Here is a 17,114-nt window from a genome sequence, read left to right as displayed (position 1 = left end):
TGCAACTACCTGAGAGTGGATGTGCAACTTTTCTCCTACCCTATAGACGTGCAATTTTCAACGATGGTACCTCCGTCCCCGAACTACCTCCTTCCGATGAGATATGCAACTTTGTCTGTTACCCAGACCAACTGCATAGTAGTTGATGTGCAACTTGCCCACTGTCTATGGATGTGCTTTCACTGTTTATTGCATCAGCCAACAGCCTAACAGTGGATGTGCAACTTCGGATACTACCATGGGCAACTGTCTAACAGTGATGTGCATCTTTCTCTCGTACCCTCCGTGAATGTGTAGTTTCCCTACTAGCACCTGGCCCAAACCACCCCTTTTAGTGAGATGTGCAACCTTACGCACTGTTTATATGCAACTTTTCACTACCCTCATGAATATGCAACTTTTCATTATCCTCATGAATGTCAAATTTTCACCATTCAAGTATCCCTGCGTGTGACATTTGCAACTTTGTATGCTGCCCTGAACAACTACCTAGCAGACTATGTGCAACTCTGTTTATGGTCCCCGCCAACTGAAAATACATATCCACAAGTAAGGAGGGGAGGGAGTTGCACATTGACTAATAGGTAGTTGGCTTGAACAACACACTAAAGTTGCATATATCCCTAATAGAGGAGGTGGGGTAGGGTGTGTCAACGGTGAAAAATTACACATCCACGAATAGAGAGAGGGGTTGCACATCGACTACTAGGTAGTTGGCCGGGGCAGTAGACTAGTTGTACATCAAAGTTGTTATGGTTGTTAGGTTGCAACATCATAGAAAGTTGAATCATGCAGCTCCAAAAAAAGGTTTTGAAAAAAATTACACGATGTAGTACTAAAATTGCACAATAGAGTAGTTGGCATCGGAAAAATTTGTACGGGCAATGTGAGCGCGAGTCGTCGTCTCGTCAACTGAGTATCACTGTGTTGTGCAACTTACCAATGGTCATATTCAATTAAGAACTATATATGCAATTACAACTACTTAGGATGCCAACAGAAAATGTGACTAGCAAAATTAGATTAATTTAAACAAAAACATCATCTAGCCAGCTTATATCGTCGTGTTGTGCAACTTTTCAATGATCGTATCCAACTTGAGCTACTACCATAACCAACTTAGTACACACTATGTTATACGAAAGCCCTCCTCTTCGAGCTCCTCCACATATCTTAGCCGAATGTTCTAGTTGGAGCAGAGTGCTCCATGCATCAAATCATACGGGGTGTGAATATAGATCATAGTAGAGAAAGCCAGCAATTAATATACTCCCATTATTAAACAAAGCTTTCTTACATCGGTTAGTTTCAGTCTTTCAGAGTTCATCTCTTTTATACAAGAGCGTACATCTTATACCATGCTGCTACATTTCCACACAACCTGTAGTTGGTGTGGTGTGAACTCTTATCGCCACAACAACATGTAGACCCAAAAAAATCTTCTCAAAAGTTGTAGTTGGAGCAGAGTGCTCAATCACTTGAGTATGAGCAGCGAACCAGAAATCACAAAGGGGCCTAAATTTCCAGAACAGAAGGAGCCCCGCACTGCGTGCCTTCGATTGGAAGGAAACAGCAGGAGCAGAAATACTGGGCTCTCAAGTGCGAGCCCAGCCGCGCCCGAAGTAACCCTCCCGAGGCAGGATCACTGACGAACCAACAGAAAGGGAAACCTCCACAGATTAGAGAGACCGGTAGCACGGCCATGGCGACGTCGAGGTGGGGAGGGGCTCCCCTCATCGTGGATCCCAGGCTCCCCTCGACGGAGAGGAGCACGGCCCGTGGATCTGGTGGTCGTACGAGTGTGGGCTAGGCCTCCACTGCAGCTCGGGGACGGGAGATGGTGGTGGCTGGCGCCGTCAAGGAGGAAGGCCGGTGAGGATCTATTCCAGATTTGTGGTGGCGGGGGAGAGAGAGAAGAAATACTGCAGGGAGCACCCACACGTCCTCCATGTCGCCGGATTGTAGTGGGGAGGTTGTGGACCGCACCAGCGGCTGGGAGGAGCCGGGAGGGGGAGCTCGGGGACGAGCCAGAGGAGGAGGCTCGGCCGGCTGGGTGGGGTGGGAGATGACGGATGGTTGGGCAGCCGACCAGGTGGCACCTGAAGTCGGACGCACGTGCCGACCAGGTGGCACCTCGTGCGGTTCCAGCCGGCCGCTCGATCGCGTAAAATCGTGCGTGTGCACTTTTTAAATTTTAGGAATTATAAATAGCGTAGGAATTATAAATAGCGTCCAAGGAGCTAAACACTTGAAGCACAAAGACATAAGAGCAACTTCAACGGGCCGATCTAAACGGACGGCGTTTTTGTTCGTTTTTTGTTCGTTTGGGTTGGCCGCCCGCCCGCTATCCGTTCTCTTTTAGTTTTGGGTCGGCAGTGCGCTTAACGGGCTGACCCATTTTCATGACCGCGCGCGTTTAACATCGTGCCGTCGCCCTGATTTTGACGCTCCAGCACGCGGGAATGGTTCGCGCGCGCTGGTTTTGGCGCTCCAGCGCGCGGGAAAGGTTCACGCGCGCGCCGTGGCCGGCGCTCGCTATAAAAGAAGGCGCTCCCTCCACACTCTGTCGGCCGCCCACTCTCGCCGCCTCTGCGCCACCATGTCGATCCGCCGCCTACGCGCTTCGGATTTTCGCGGAGTCCGCGAGCGCCGCTCCGGCGCCTTCTCCGCCGAGATCTGATTTCGCGAGAAACGTCTCGTCCTCGGCACCTTCGACACTGCAGAGGAGGCGGCCTGCGCGCACGACGCGGCGGCGTGGTGCCTCCTGAGGCCTCGTCGTGATATGAATTTTCCCAACGTGTCGAGCCAGCGGGCGCAGGATCTGGCGCCTCTCCCGTGGCTTTTCACCGACGAGGATCGTCATGTCCATCGGAGGCGGCAGCGTGGCCTCGCCATCGCAGAGAAGGACGTGGAAGCCTTGGTGCTGTGGCGAGGAGGCTACCTGCAGGACATCGTCGACGAGCGCCAGTTCTATAAGCAATTGAGATCGGAGAGGGACGCGAGGAGGGAGCGAGCCGCCTATCGGGAGGACAAGCGTTCGCGGAAGCAGACAGCTCAATTGAAACTGAAGCTACAAGAAACATCGGGTTGGGACTTTGAAGACGAGCAGCTTGCTGACGCCTACCTTCAAACGTTGGAGGAGGACATTACCGAGTCGGAGTCAGAAAGCGACGAGTAATGGTCTTTTTCTTTTATCTATGTATACTAGAACTATCTATGTATCCATTTTAATCTGAAAAAATGGCCGGTGGCATCGGCGACGTAGCAGGCGGGCGAGTGTGTGAATCCAATGTGCCACCGACCAGCGGGGCCGGTGAGGAAAGAGGGCGAGCGCGCGCGCGTCCGTCTTGTGTCCGCGCCAACGCAAATCAGCCTAAAAAATGGACTGGAAAATGGGTCGGCAGGTAGACGAAAACGGACGCGCATTCGTTTGGGTCAGCGCGTTGGGCCGGCTTTTTTGTCCGCGCCAATCCAAACGGACGGCCGCGGACAAAATGAGTCGCTCCATTGGAGTTGCTCTAAGGACATTGACATGGATATAGCTCTGATTTTATTGCTAAATGGATTTTAACAAAGACATTTGCCTCACAAAATTTATCTGGAAGCTCAATCTAGAGAAAACAAATGCCCCTATTTTTGCTCAAATGTACACTCACATAAGCTGATTCTGAGCTCAACAATGACCAAAACCGTCAAAACAACTGGAAAGGCATCTATCCAGCATCGCAATTGAGGAACTTCCACTGTAAAGAGCAGAAATATAAATCAAAATAAATATGGTTTTAATCATCTGTGGAAGCTAAACCTGTGGTTCTTTACCTGAACCTAAACACAGTCAAGATCATCAAAGGTAAGATGACAATGACATCACAGGCAGTACCAAACATCTTCAACTTGAAGGCAAGAACATTACTACTCCCTCCGTCCCAAAATATAAGAACGTTTTTAACACTAGCATGGTGTCAAAAACGTTCTTATATTCCGGGACAGAGGGAGTACTATACAAATGACCAACATTATTCTCCCCCCAAAAGGAAAAGAAAAGCGACTTGTTATCCTACCAAAACAATATAATTTACACGTGGACTAAAACGCCGCAGGACAATAGTTACAGGCCATGCACATGCGTGGAACCAGCTAATCGGCATAACAATGCTCCCAGGCTGCTAGCGTATGCACTTCAGCACTTCAACTTTGCTCTAGTCAAGAAAAAAGGCCACCATATCTTTCAGGCTGCTCTTCTTTTTCGCCACAGGTGCCCCCTGCACTTGTGCTACAGTCTTCTGCCAGTCGTTTTTCCGCTGCGGCGCAAGATTCACGTTCACGGTCCTTGGTACCACAGCCTCGGGTTTATTTTCATAGGCTGCAGGCTCACTATTCCACAGGGGTCCGAGCAATATGTTCATCATATCCTCAGCAACATCACCGGTCATTTTGATACGTGGTGGACACTCTGGTTCTTCATGTCTCTTGTTCTTGTCTACTCTGCACTCGCTTGGAGTTTCATCTGTGGTAGTAGCTGCCGTGCACTGCATCAACCCCTTTGTTGACCAAGTGCTTGATACTGATCCTCCTGTATCAGTAGGAGTAGACACTGGAGGCCGTGGAGGACGCTCTTCATAGCGGGATGTCTTTGTGGTCCGTATATCTTGTAGCTTCTCTTTATCAGCATTTACAATCTGCATCATGTAAATGCATCAGAATACCTTCAGTGGTATACTTAGTTACTCAAAGCAAAACTTCGAACAGGATTGCTGGTTTGCTAGGCAGCCAGAAAATGTAAAAAGGGGGCGAAAAGTTGGTAAATTATTTTCTGTCACAGAATGAAATTAGGGCCTCAATTCAATGGAGAAGATGTCATTAGCACTCAGAACAAGTCTCCTATTATCATGCTTACTCATGTCTTCAAACTAATGATAGGACTGGACTGAAAAGAGTTTGCCTACACCATGCATGTTTGTCTCTTGAGAGTTGCATGCACAAATATAATCAAGGTGCAAGCCAGATCGGTCCATGATAAGTATTCACTAGGGTCACTCCTAGGCATAATGGGGCCATTGCCTATTGGCAAAGGTCACTTTTTTCCAATTATTTCTATAAAATAAGTAATGAGTTGTACTAGACCTGCCTGCGTCAATCAACAATAAAGCCAATAAATTGGGAAGCACTGCATAATTCCCAGATGTTCAGTGAAGTAATGAACAGGAACTAGCGTATTTAAGGGGAATTGCATAACAACACCAGAAGATGTGTCAAACCTGAAGACAAGTAAAATAACAAAACTGCAATAAGAATTATGGTTTACCTCTTCAGCTATGCTCACAAGATCTTCCACAGTAAGCTCTATCTCATCATCAGTTGTACCTGATGATAATGCTTCTGATCCAACATTATCCGGCTTTTGTTTCTTGCTATTCTTCGGAGCAGCTCTGCCAGTCACTTTTGTGACATTCTTACGAGTTGTTTTCTCAATTTCTTCAAGTTCATCTTTGGCAGAATAATCAGCACTGTCACGCTTTCTTCTGGTCTTTTCTCTACCCTGACATCGTTGCAAAGCTCTGGAATTGCCAGCACTAAGCTCCATCTCATCATCAGTTATTCCTGATGACGATGCATCTGATCCCACATCCTCCAGCATCCGTTTCCTGCTATTCTTCGGAGCAGCTCTTCCACTAACTTTCCTCTCATTCTTACAAGTTATTTTCTCGATTTCGTCAAATTCATCTGTGACAGCACGATCAGCATCCTTGCTCTTTCTCCTGGGCTTCTCTTTACCCTGGCATCGCTGCAACGCCTTCAGCCCACCGGCATCCTCTGGATCCACAATTTTTTTCTGCCTTCTGGTGGGCTTAGCCTGATATAGAGCCCCTGACCCCTTATCAGATTCTGCCGACTGCTTATTCCGATGCTCAGTCTTTGACACCTCATTACTCGTGCAGGGTTTCATCATCCAAGGAGGTAGGCATCGCCGACTATCAGGGCATGCTTCAGCCATCCTCAAAGACAGGCCAACAGAATATACACAATGCCCTGAATTTGACTACCCAGTCTCAGTAGCAAAACAAATCAAGAAACTGATCGCAATTGAGCGAGACGATCTGAAACAATCAGCCACCTGCACAAGAATTAGAGCTTGAATAAACTATGTCGAATTTTCTCATCGTAAACAAACTCCCGTCGCCCCTCAAACTTGAGACTACACCGCAACCCCAAGAAAGAAAGAAAGAAGGCGAAATAAAAGGAAGGGGGCCCTAGCCCGATCCAACCCTAGAATCCAAGAAGCACCAATTTTCCCCGCTCTCAAGGCCCCAAGATCTGATCTTTCCGACGGGGCGACGCCGGAGGATTCACCGGCATCTGACCCCGCCCCACCTTCTTCCTAGCTGGTTGAGGGGAGAGGGGAGAGGGGAAGCGAGGAAAAGTCGGGTGTGCCGCGTGGCCGTGGCCGTGGGATTACCTCAATCAATGAGCCTACGTGGCCAACGGTGCGGTATGGGATTGCCGCAGTGGTTGGTAGGAGCTCCGGTCAGTGACGCCCTACGGCGGGGCGGAGCGGCTCGCTCAAGGCCGGCTGAGGACGAGACGACGGATTGGGATTTGGAAACTGTTTATGTTGCCTTGACCAGAGACTTCGAGAAAGGAAGGGGTTCATGGATAACTTGAAAGTCGGAGTAATTAAAAAGGCCCCAACGGCTCGTTGTACCGTTCGTATTGGTGAACTTTTCTAAGGTTAAATCTTTTTAGGGTTTAAAAATTTCTGCATTACCTTTTTTTCTTTGCGGAAATTTCTACATCTAGATCATTTCTTTGGGCGGCTTAAAAAATAAGCCGCCTCTCCCCAACTTAAAAAATAAGCCGCTCTGAAAATTTGTTGAGAGGCGGCTTACGAGAAAAGCTGGGAAGAAGGCGGTTTATCTTTTAAGCTACCAAAAGAACTGGCCCCTAACGTTATCTTTTGTAATTCAACATTTACTCACTTACGGTTAAAAGAAGTATTGAACTCATCCGCAAAAAAATATATTAAACTACAAGAACATCCTATATATTTAAGTTATGGAGTAGTATCATATTTTGTATAGTCCAAATAATCAGTGGTTCTAAATGTTCACGATGCCATTTTTCTATTCTTTTTGTTTTCCAGAGCATGTATCTTTTTACATATTATAATATACTCTCTCCGTCCCATAATATAATACGTCTTTTGAGTTTAATAGTATTTTTTACGGGTGAGTTCAATACTTATATTATGGGACGGAGTAGTAGAAAAGAAAAAGATATAGGCATTTTGAACATTTTTGGTCTGAGATTCTATAACTTTTTATCAGTTCAACACTTTAATATATGTGCATCCAACATTACAAAATATCTACACCTTCAAGGATTTGTTCCATAAATAGATAACTATTATACTGGACTACCGATCAACAAGCGGGTCCAATTTGATTGTGTCAAATTGCCAAACATCAAATGTCAGTGAAGCACCAAACAAAGCTTAAGATATATGACAATGCCTTATATATCATGGAGTTGTTGGCGAAAGAGTATTTTGGAGTTGCCAGAAAAGTACCAATGGCTATGTGGTTCTTTCTTTTCCTCTGCTCCAAGGTTCTGACCGAAACCCTAGCCTCCGCGAGGGCGCATCACCGAGTAAAGCCCATGCAACATCGGACTGATGGAGATGTTGATTGGGGGCGGCCTGGTTGTGGAGGAGTTGGGGGCTGTTGTAGGATGGCAAACGATATCGGTTACACTATAAGAGAATTGCTCTGAATTACTATACATGAAAGTGCATTTATCAGTTAATGGTATTTTGGTGTGATGACAACGTGGTTAGTGAAACCAACGACAACTGCTAAGATTTATCTTAGGTCAATGGTTTTGTGGATATTTATTATGGAGATGTTGACCCCTCACTTCAAAAATATCAAAATGCGTGGTTTTTCGGTGACTTCGGTTTGATTTGAGTCATAAGATTACCATACTTTCAAGAAGGTCAAGGTGAAAGATTGACGGTGTGGGAACACACAAAACTCATGCACTTGCCTTCCTACACCTACCACCTATAACGGAGCTTGCTATCCATTTTTTCAATTTCCTCCCAGTACTCATAGGGAATGCCTATAGCCTATGGACATCCCCGTGTGGACGGACTAGTTTGATCCTATGGGCATGGGGTACTGCACTCACTTCTGGACACCGCGTGCACACTGGTCTGATAGAGGCGAAGGTGTCCCAATCTTTTGATGAGGGGTAACTATTGTTTTGAGTGGGGTAGACTTTGACGATCCGACTACTAACGTGCGAAGATGACACAACTTAGCAGTCTTAAACCAACTCCATGATGTTATTGACCATGCTAGTGTTGGGAACACAGTAATTTCAAAAATTTCCTACGCACACACAAGATCATGGCGATGCATAGCAACGAGAGGGGAGAATGTCGTCCATGTACCCTCGTAGACCGTAAACGGAAGCGTGATGAGAACGCGGTTGATATAGTTGTACGTCTTCACGATCCGACCGATCCAAGTACCGAACGTACGACACCTCCGAGTTCAGCACACGTTCAGCTCGGTGACGTCCCACGAACTCCGATCCAGCAGAGCTTCGAGGGAGAGTTCCATCAGCACGACGGCATGATGATGGTGATGATGCTACCGACGCAGGGCTTCGCCTAAGCACCGCTACAATATGACCAAGGTGGATTGTGGTGGAGGGGGGCACCGCACACAGCTAAAAGATCAACTGATCAACTTGTGTGTTCATGGGGTGCCCCCCTCCCCCGTATATAAAGGAGTGGAGGAGGGGGAGGGCCGGCCCTCTACTATGGCACGCCCTGGGGAGTCCTACTCCCACCGGGAGTAGGATTCCCCCCTTCCATGTAGTAGGAGTAGGAGAGAAGGAAAGGGAAAAGAGAAGATAAGGAAGGAGGGGGCGCCGCCCCTCCCCCTAGCCCCATTCGGACTAGGACTTGGGGGCGCGCGCAGCCTCCCCTCTCTCTTTCCCCTAAAGCCGAATAAGGCTCGTATACTCCCCGACGAATTCCCGTAACTCTCCGGTACTCCGATAAATACCCGAACCACTCAGAACCTTTCCGATGCCCGAATATAGCCTTCCAATATATCGATCTTTACGTCTCGAACATTTCGAGACTCCTCATCATGTCCTTGATCTCATCTGGGACTCCGAACAACCTTCGGTACATCAAAACACATAAACTCATAATATCGATCGTCACCGAACGTTAAGCATGCAGACCCTACGAGTTCGAGAACTATGTAGACATGACCGAGACTCATCTCCGGTCAATAACCAATAGCGGAACCTGGATGCTCATATTGGCTCCTACATATTCTACGAAGATCTTTATCGGTCAAACCGCATAACGGTATGCGTTGTTCCCTTTGTCATCGGTATGTTACTTGCCCGAGATTCGATCGTCGGTATCTCAATACCTAGTTCAATCTCGTTACCGGCAAGTCTCTTTACTCGTTCCATAATGCATCATCCCGCAACTAAATCATTAGTCACATTGCTTGCAAGGCTTATAGTGATGTGCATTACCGAGAGGGCCCAGAGATACCTCTCCGACAATCGGAGTGACAAATCCTAATCTTGATCTATGCCAACTCAACAAGTACCATCAGCGACACCTGTAGAGAACATTTATAATCACCTAGTTACATTGTGAGGTTTGGTAGCACACAAAGTGTTCCTCTGGTATTCGGGAGTTGCATAATCTCATAGTCAGAGGAACATGTATAAGTCATGAAGAAAGCAGTAGCAACAAACCAAACGATCATCGTGCTAAGCTAACGGAATGGGTCAAGTCAATCACATCATTCTCTAATGATGTGATCCTGTTAATCACATGACAACTCATGTCTATGGCTAGGAAACTTAACCATCTTTGATTCAACGAGCTAGTCAAGTAGAGGCATACTAGTGACACTCTGTTTGTCTATGTATTCACACATGTACTAAGTTTCCGGTTAATACAATTCTAGCATGAATAATAAGCATTTTAGGATCGAGAAGAGGTGTCTAGAGGGGGGGTGAATAGACTCTTAGCAAGAAAGGTTGCGGTTTTTAATTTCTTTAAGTTGAAGTGGAGTTTTAGCACAAGTTTGAACATTCACAATACATATCAAGCAAGCATGTCAAGAGCATATGAGCAGCGGAAAGTAAATCATGCAAGTTGCAAGAATGTAAAGGGATGCGATTGGAGTGTGCAAACGCAAATGGAGACACTGAGATTTTTGGCGTGGTTCCGATAGGTGGTGCTATCGCACATCCACGTTGATGGAGACTTCAACCCACGAAGGGTAATGGTTGCACGAGTCCACGGAGGGCTCCACCCACGAAGGGTCCACGAAGAAGCAACCTTGTCTATCCCACCATGGCCGTCGCCCACGAAGGACTTGCCTCACTAGGGTAGATCTTCACGAAGTAGGCGATCTCCTTGCCCGCACAAACTCCTTGGTTCAACTCCACAATCTTGACGGAGGCTCCCAAGTGACACCTAGCCAATCTAGGAGACACCACTCTCCAAGAGGTAACAAATGGTGTGTTGATGATGAACTCCTTGATCTTGTGCTTCAAATGATAGTCTCCCCAACACTCAACTCTCTCTCATAGGATAGGATTTTGTGGAAAGATGATTTGAGTGGAAAGCAACTTGGGGAAGGCTAGAGATCAAGACTTATGTGATTGGAATGAAGTATCTTGACCTCAACACAAGTGTAGGTGGTTCTCTCTCAGAAAATGTATGTTGGAAGTGTAGGCATGTTCTGATGGCTCTCTCTTATAATGAAGAGTGGGTGGAGGGGTATATATAGCCTCCACACAAAATCTAACCGTTACACACAAATCACCAAACTCAGTGGGACCGACTTGATCAACTCAGTGGGACCGATGTGCTAGGGTTAGGGTAAAGCCTCATCTCGGTTTGACCGATTACACAAACTCGGTGGGACCGATTTGGGTAATAAGCGAAACAGAGAGTTGGCCAAGCAAACTCGGTGGGACCGATTTCATACCTCGGTGGGACCGAAATTATTGCAATAGGCAACAGAGAGTTTGCAAGCCCATCTCGGTGAGACCGAGATCCCATCGGTGAGACCGAATTGATTAGGGTTTATGGCAGTGGCTGTGTCAAGAGAACTCAGTGGCGCCGGATAGATCAAATGGGTGGGGCTGAGTTTGACTTTTGGTTTGGGACATATTTGTGGATGTGAGAAAGTTGTTGAGGGTTTTTGGAGCATATCACTAAGCACTTTGAGCAAGAAACTCATTAAGCAACACCTCATCCCCTCTTAATAGTATTGGATTTTCCTATGGACTCAATGTGATCTTGGATCACTTTAAAATAAAAAATGTAGAGTCCTGAGCTTTGAGCTTGAGCCAATCCTTTGTCCTTAGCATTTTGAGGGATCCTCTTTCTAATCTATGCCACTCCATTGTTGAACTTATCTGAAACATACTAGATAGAAGCATTAGTCCAAGAAGAGATATGTTGACATTAATTACCAAAATCACCCAGGGAGAAAGACATGTAACATGCATAGGCTCCCCCTACATGTATGCAATCATGTAAATATAGAATATAGGAGCATGTGAATGCATAAACATGACAGAGTAAGTAATGTGTTACATGTATCTTGGCTATATGCATCAGAGCAAATGATGTGAATATAGGGAATGTACCTTCATGCTCATGAGTCCTTCTTGCAAACAGTATGTACATCAGCAAGAAGTCCTCATACGCATGACTGTGATGCATGTACTTACCTTGTGGTCTTGAGTTGGCTTAGGAAGGAATGAACCTGAGTAAACAAGGTTAGATAACACAGATACACCTACTAGCCAGAGCAAACAAAAGAAACCACAAGAGTAACAAGACTGGGATGACATGTAGAGAGTGAGTACTGAGTACCCCATTGGATATAGCCATGTCCCAAAAGGTAAAGATGTGCAATGAATTCAAGGATTTCCTTCCCTTAGATGTCTTGCTCCCCCTGAATCTAGCATGGGATACTAGGAGAAGATAGGGAACAGAAAATCAGAGCAAATGAAAAGAGACAGAGCTCTAATGCAAACAATCACATATGAACATGTCTTTCCCCTCTTAAAGACATGTGACTTCTCTCCTCTTGAACACCAAGCATCTGGGGTTTCTTACACTCTCCCCTGAGTATTCTCCCCCTATAGAAATGATTAGGCTTTGATGTGATCTCTCTCTCCCCCTTTGACATCAATTTCCAAGAAGGGTTCTTCTGGATTTTGGTACAAATGGGTTTGGTCCTTGAGTCACAAAGCAAAGCGGCAAGTCGAATGTGACGCTGGTAGAGGACAAGAATCATTGAGTGGAGCTGGAGCAAAAATAATGCAGGAACAAGTGGCAAGTTGTCTTTCCTGCAGTGAACTCGGTAGCACCGAGGTGTGTGCTTCGGTGGCGCCGAAAGGATTCGGTTGGACCGAAGGAAACAAACCGGTGTGACCGAGTTCATCACAGTGAAAACACTTGTCACCTCAGCTCACTAGGCAGGTAAAATCTCACAAGGATTTGCAAGGAATTTGCTGAAAGATTTGCAATGAATTGGATGCAGGGAATGCAGAACAAAACAAGGAAATGAAAATCTGGATGAAGTAAAAAAAAGAAAACACGAGAGAACTTCATCTAGAGTTGGGCGGTGACAAAGTCACCTATGTTAGAGTATATTGACTAAGGAGTCAAGTAAGAACACTTGATCGTAGGTCATACTCATAAGCTCAAAATGGGGTTACCATTTTTCGTTTAAGCATTTGATGTATTCACATCTTGTTGAGTTTCTTTGACCTATCACTTGAGGTTAAGCTTCTCTAAGATGGAATGACATACCTTGGGTGGTGGTGTTGATCCTAGTCATGTAGTCGACCTTGTGTGAGTTGCTCGAGGTTGATGTAGTTCATCAAGAGTTTATAGCACCACTTGTAATTTGAGTTCATCTACCTATATGGGTTAGTTTTGCAAGGAAGAGCACTTGTGTATCCAAAATGACAATCATGAAATTTGATACATATAATTTGTCAAAGGATATGTTGAAGGCTCTCGTGCTTCCTTGTCATCAACCACCGTTTTGTAGAGACTGAGAGTTGCAATCTCATAGATTTGGATTCATCCAAGTACCTACAAGGGTTAGATAGCATGCAAGGGTGCAAATATATCGAGGACATATAAATAGCAACATGAAAGAAATAACAAGGATTAGTCAAAGGCTCATGCCTTGCATGTATCCAAATGGAGTTCCTACTCCATGTTTGAAGCATCAATGATGTTCAATTCACCTCTCAAACGACAAAAGACTTTCTCATCAAGCGGTTTGGTAAATATATGCGACAATTGCTTATCGGTGCGAACATGCTTAAGATCAATGTCCCGTTTAGCAACATGATCTCGAATGAAATGATGACGAACTTCAATATGCTTAGTTCGAGAATGTTGCACAAGATTGTGAGCAATCTTAATAGCACTCTCATTGTCACAAAGCAATGGAACATGTTTCACATTGATCGCATATTCTTTAAGAGTTTGGGTCATCGAAAGTAATTGAGCACAACATGAACCGGCGGCAATGTATTCTGCTTCGGCGGTGGATAAGGATACCGAGTTATGTTTCTTGGAAGACCAAGACACAAGAGATCTACCAAGAAATTGACAAGTACCCGAAGTGGACTTTCTATCAACCTTGTCTCCGGCATAGTCCGAGTCGGAATAGCCAACAAGATCAAAAGACGACCTCTTAGGATACCAAATGCCAAAATTTGGTGTATGTATTAAGTATCTCACTATTCTTTTCACAGCCTTAAGATGGCATTCTTTGGGGGCCTCTTGATATCATGCACACATGCACACACTTAGCATAATATCGGGATGAGAGGCACATAGATATAACAATGAACCGATCATGGAGCGGTAAACTTTTTGATCAACCGGTTCACCGTCCTTAGTCAAGTCAAGATGTCCACTAGTAGGCATGGGAGTTTTCATACCTTTGCTTTCTTGGATGTTGAACTTCTTGAATAAGTCCTTGGTGTACTTAGTTTGAGAGACAAAGGTGCCTTCCTTAGTTTGCTTGATTTGCAAACCAAGAAAGAACTTGAGTTCACTCATCATAGACATCTCAAACTTCTCCGACATTAGCTTTCCAAACTTCTCACTAAAATGAGGGTTAGTTGAGCCAAATATGATCTCATCAACATAAATTTGGCATACAAATAACTCACCATGAACCCTTTTAGTAAAAAGAGTAGAATCTATTTTTCCAATTTCAAAGCCTTTTTCAATAAGGAACTTGGTCAAGCATTTATACCACGCTCTAGGAGCTTGTTTAAAACCATAAAGAGCTTTGTGAAGTTTGTAAACATGATTAGGTTTCTTAGGATTGACAAAGCCGGGAGGTTGCTTAACATAAACTTCCTCCTCTATTTCACCATTTAGAAAAGCACTTTTAATGTCCATTTGGTACAGGGTGATATCATGGTGATTAGCATAGGCAAGTAAGATGCGGATGGACTCAAGTCTAGCAACGGGGGTGTATGTCTCACCATACGTAACATCCCAAATTTGCAATTTGGAATGTTATACACTAGATCATCATGCATAGCATATTTTCTTGCATTTTGGTCGATCCTAGAAATTTCACGCAACTCATGGACCCTCGGAGAGAGTTGGAGATTTCGTTATTTTCATATTTGAGAGTTTTCTCAAATTTTGAAAAGAGGATCATTTGATTTATTTATTTCATCTTCAATTATTTTTCCAATATCAAAAATATAAGAGAGGGAATAATATGACTTTCCCAAATTTAGGAAAAATGAAGATTTAATGAATAAATCAAACTTTGGTTTTGCCGGAGTTTCGTTTGCTTTTATTTGGATAGGGAAAAATGCGCGTTTTCAAAAATTGCATTCTAGGTCCGGAGTAAATTTCATTTTGTTCGACTCATTTTTAGGAGTCGGGGAAAATTTACTTTAGTAATTTTGGAGTTCGTTTAGTTTAGTTTTCTTTTGTTTTTCTGCACGCGAATCCAGTTAAAAAAAAGGGACCAAGGCCAGCCGGGCCAAAGGCCCAGCCAGCCGGCCGCCTCCCCAGCCAGCGCGCGCGCCAGGCGCAGCGCCAGGCCGCCGCCTCCCTCGCTCTAGGCCGAGTCCCAGAGGGACTCTAGGCCGGTTAGCCCCCCCTTTCCTTGTTTTGTTTTCCCTCTTTTGCTTGCCCCCTACCCCAAGTAATCCCCCCCACCTATATAAATACACCCCAACCCCCCCTCTCCTCACATCAATCCCAAGCCCCTCTCCTCCTTAGCCGCGCCCCACCCCGCGCCCCTCACCCGCCGCCGCCGCCCTATAGCCGCCGTCGCCGCCGTTCGCCGGAGCCTCGCCGAGGTTGTCCCGCGCCGCGTCTCTTTTTCTCCCCTCGGTTCAGTTTTTCTTCTAAACCGTTCCGGTTCTTTCTTAACCGTTCTGGTTTTCTTTCGTTCTTTGTTTCGGTTTTCTTTTCCGAAAACCCTAGATCGGTTTTCGTTTTTCTTTCGGACCGTTCGTCTCAACGAACGTGATCACCGATTATTCCCCGGTTAACGACGCCCGTTCATTTAATCGTTCTTCTTTTTCTTTTCGTCGGATTTATTCCGCGATCGTGATCTCAGATCCGATCTTCGTTCTAGTCTTTCTTCTCGCTCGTTTATCGGAATCAGGTGATTCAAGCACCTGGAGTTTCGTTTCGAAACCGCCGTTCCGTCTAATCAACTTAAACAAGTTTTTGCTACAGTAAAATTTGACCTAGTTTCAACTTGCTAGAACCGAGTTGTTTTCTTCCGCCGTTTGTTTTCTGTTTCTTTGTTCGGTTCGTTCTTTCTTTGCAACCGGAGTTCTTAAGTTGAACTTTCTAGTTCGTTCTCTTGTTCGAGTTTTACCTGTGCATTAGATGAGTTCTTATTGTGTGCTTGTTGTTTGTCTGCGATAGATCACCCGGATTGCGCCGCTTGTTACTTCGAAACCCTAGGTCTCGCGGATCATCAGCAAGGCAAGTAACACTTTGATCATACCTTTTCTACAACCCATGTTTTATTGCATTAGATCAATCCTCTCACATTGCATGATTAGGATCTAATTAAACTGTGGGATGGGAAGTAGATGAGGTAGTACCTATCACCTGTATTATTATGAAACCTTTGGGAGTTACTTCTACGTTTGCTTATTATGCCATGCTATGCTAGTAGACGTGGATTGGGTGAGTGATATCCATGACAGATGTGAGTTGATAATTTTAATGGTTTATCTAAGGTGGCAACTTAAACACACATCTGGGTGGATTGAGGCACCTGATGTCTATCAGGACTTGCCTGTTTTTTTTGGACCGCCACCCAGGCTCAAAGGGATCATAAGATCTTTCATGCTAGAAACTTCCGTGTGCAGCCACATGCTACTATGGGCTCTGGCATAGTTGACTAAGTTGTGCGAACTCTTAACGGGGTGGACTAGCAGATGTAGGGGTTGTAGGTGGTACGGTCTACCCCACATGTAAGGTGCTAGCGCTTCTGAAAGACTATGTCTCGGTCATCCGTTTCTCAAACACCATGTAGTGCGAGAAAACAAACGGAGGCGATCGAGTCATGTGGGGAAAAGTGCGCAAACCTCTGCAGAGTGTACAAACTAATCATGATTAGCCGTGTCCCCGGTTATGGACAACTTGAGTATCTAGTACTTGAATATCATGTGAATCTCAACATGTTACTTCTAATTAATGTTGTTGGGTTTTAACTGTTCACTTAATTGGGATCGGAATGCTGTCAACCATTCTCGATGTTTCACAACTACCATGATAGTTAAATAAATTTATTCCTTTGCAGTAGGGAAAAACTGGCTTTACGCAAAACTGTAACCATAGAGCTTTCCACCAGCCATATATGCATGTAGTATAGCTGTTTCATTCCATTACTCTCTATGTGTTACATTGCCAGCATATTCCATGTGCTGACCCGTTTTCGGGCTGCAACTTCTCATGTTGCAGAATTTTCAGATGACGAGTAAGGTGTTTTTAGGTCATGGTTCTATACTCAGTGATGCCGTTGGAG

General features: G+C 45.2%; 1 protein-coding gene across 2 annotated transcripts; it reads right to left on the bottom strand.

Moving 5' to 3' along the window:
* Window positions 1-3,795: 3,795 nt before the first annotated feature.
* LOC125508639 lies at window positions 3,796-6,642 on the bottom strand. Of its 2 annotated transcripts, none has more exons than XM_048673400.1 (3): window positions 6,458-6,642; window positions 5,306-6,115; window positions 3,796-4,679 (listed from the first exon to the last, which is right to left on the bottom strand). In XM_048673400.1, exons 2-3 carry the CDS (start codon window positions 5,993-5,995, stop codon window positions 4,200-4,202), a joined length of 1,170 nt encoding a protein of 389 aa, XP_048529357.1. In that variant the 5' UTR covers window positions 5,996-6,115; window positions 6,458-6,642; the 3' UTR covers window positions 3,796-4,199. The 2 variants fall into 2 exon arrangements, with proteins under 2 accessions (XP_048529357.1, XP_048529363.1); XM_048673406.1 differs by lacking the exon at window positions 6,458-6,642 and adding an exon at window positions 6,267-6,441.
* Between the last annotated feature and the right edge of the window lie 10,472 nt (window positions 6,643-17,114).

The sequence above is a fragment of the Triticum urartu genome, chromosome 1 (assembly GCF_003073215.2).
Source record: "Triticum urartu cultivar G1812 chromosome 1, Tu2.1, whole genome shotgun sequence".
Taxonomy (NCBI): Eukaryota; Viridiplantae; Streptophyta; class Magnoliopsida; order Poales; family Poaceae; genus Triticum; species Triticum urartu.
The sequence above is the reverse complement of the archived record's forward strand: the minus strand, read 5'-3'. Positions and strand labels throughout refer to the sequence as shown.

What these genes read in the sequence shown, in the direction of transcription:
- LOC125508639 (XM_048673400.1), bottom strand. Translation starts at nt 5,995, where the DNA reads ATGGCTGAAGCATGCCCTGATAGTCGGCGATGCCTACCTCCTTGGATG. An exon ending in TTGTGAGCATAGCTGAAGAG is followed by an intron (nt 4,680 to 5,305) that starts GTAAACCATAAT and finishes TACATGATGCAG; the next exon opens with ATTGTAAATGCTGATAAAGA.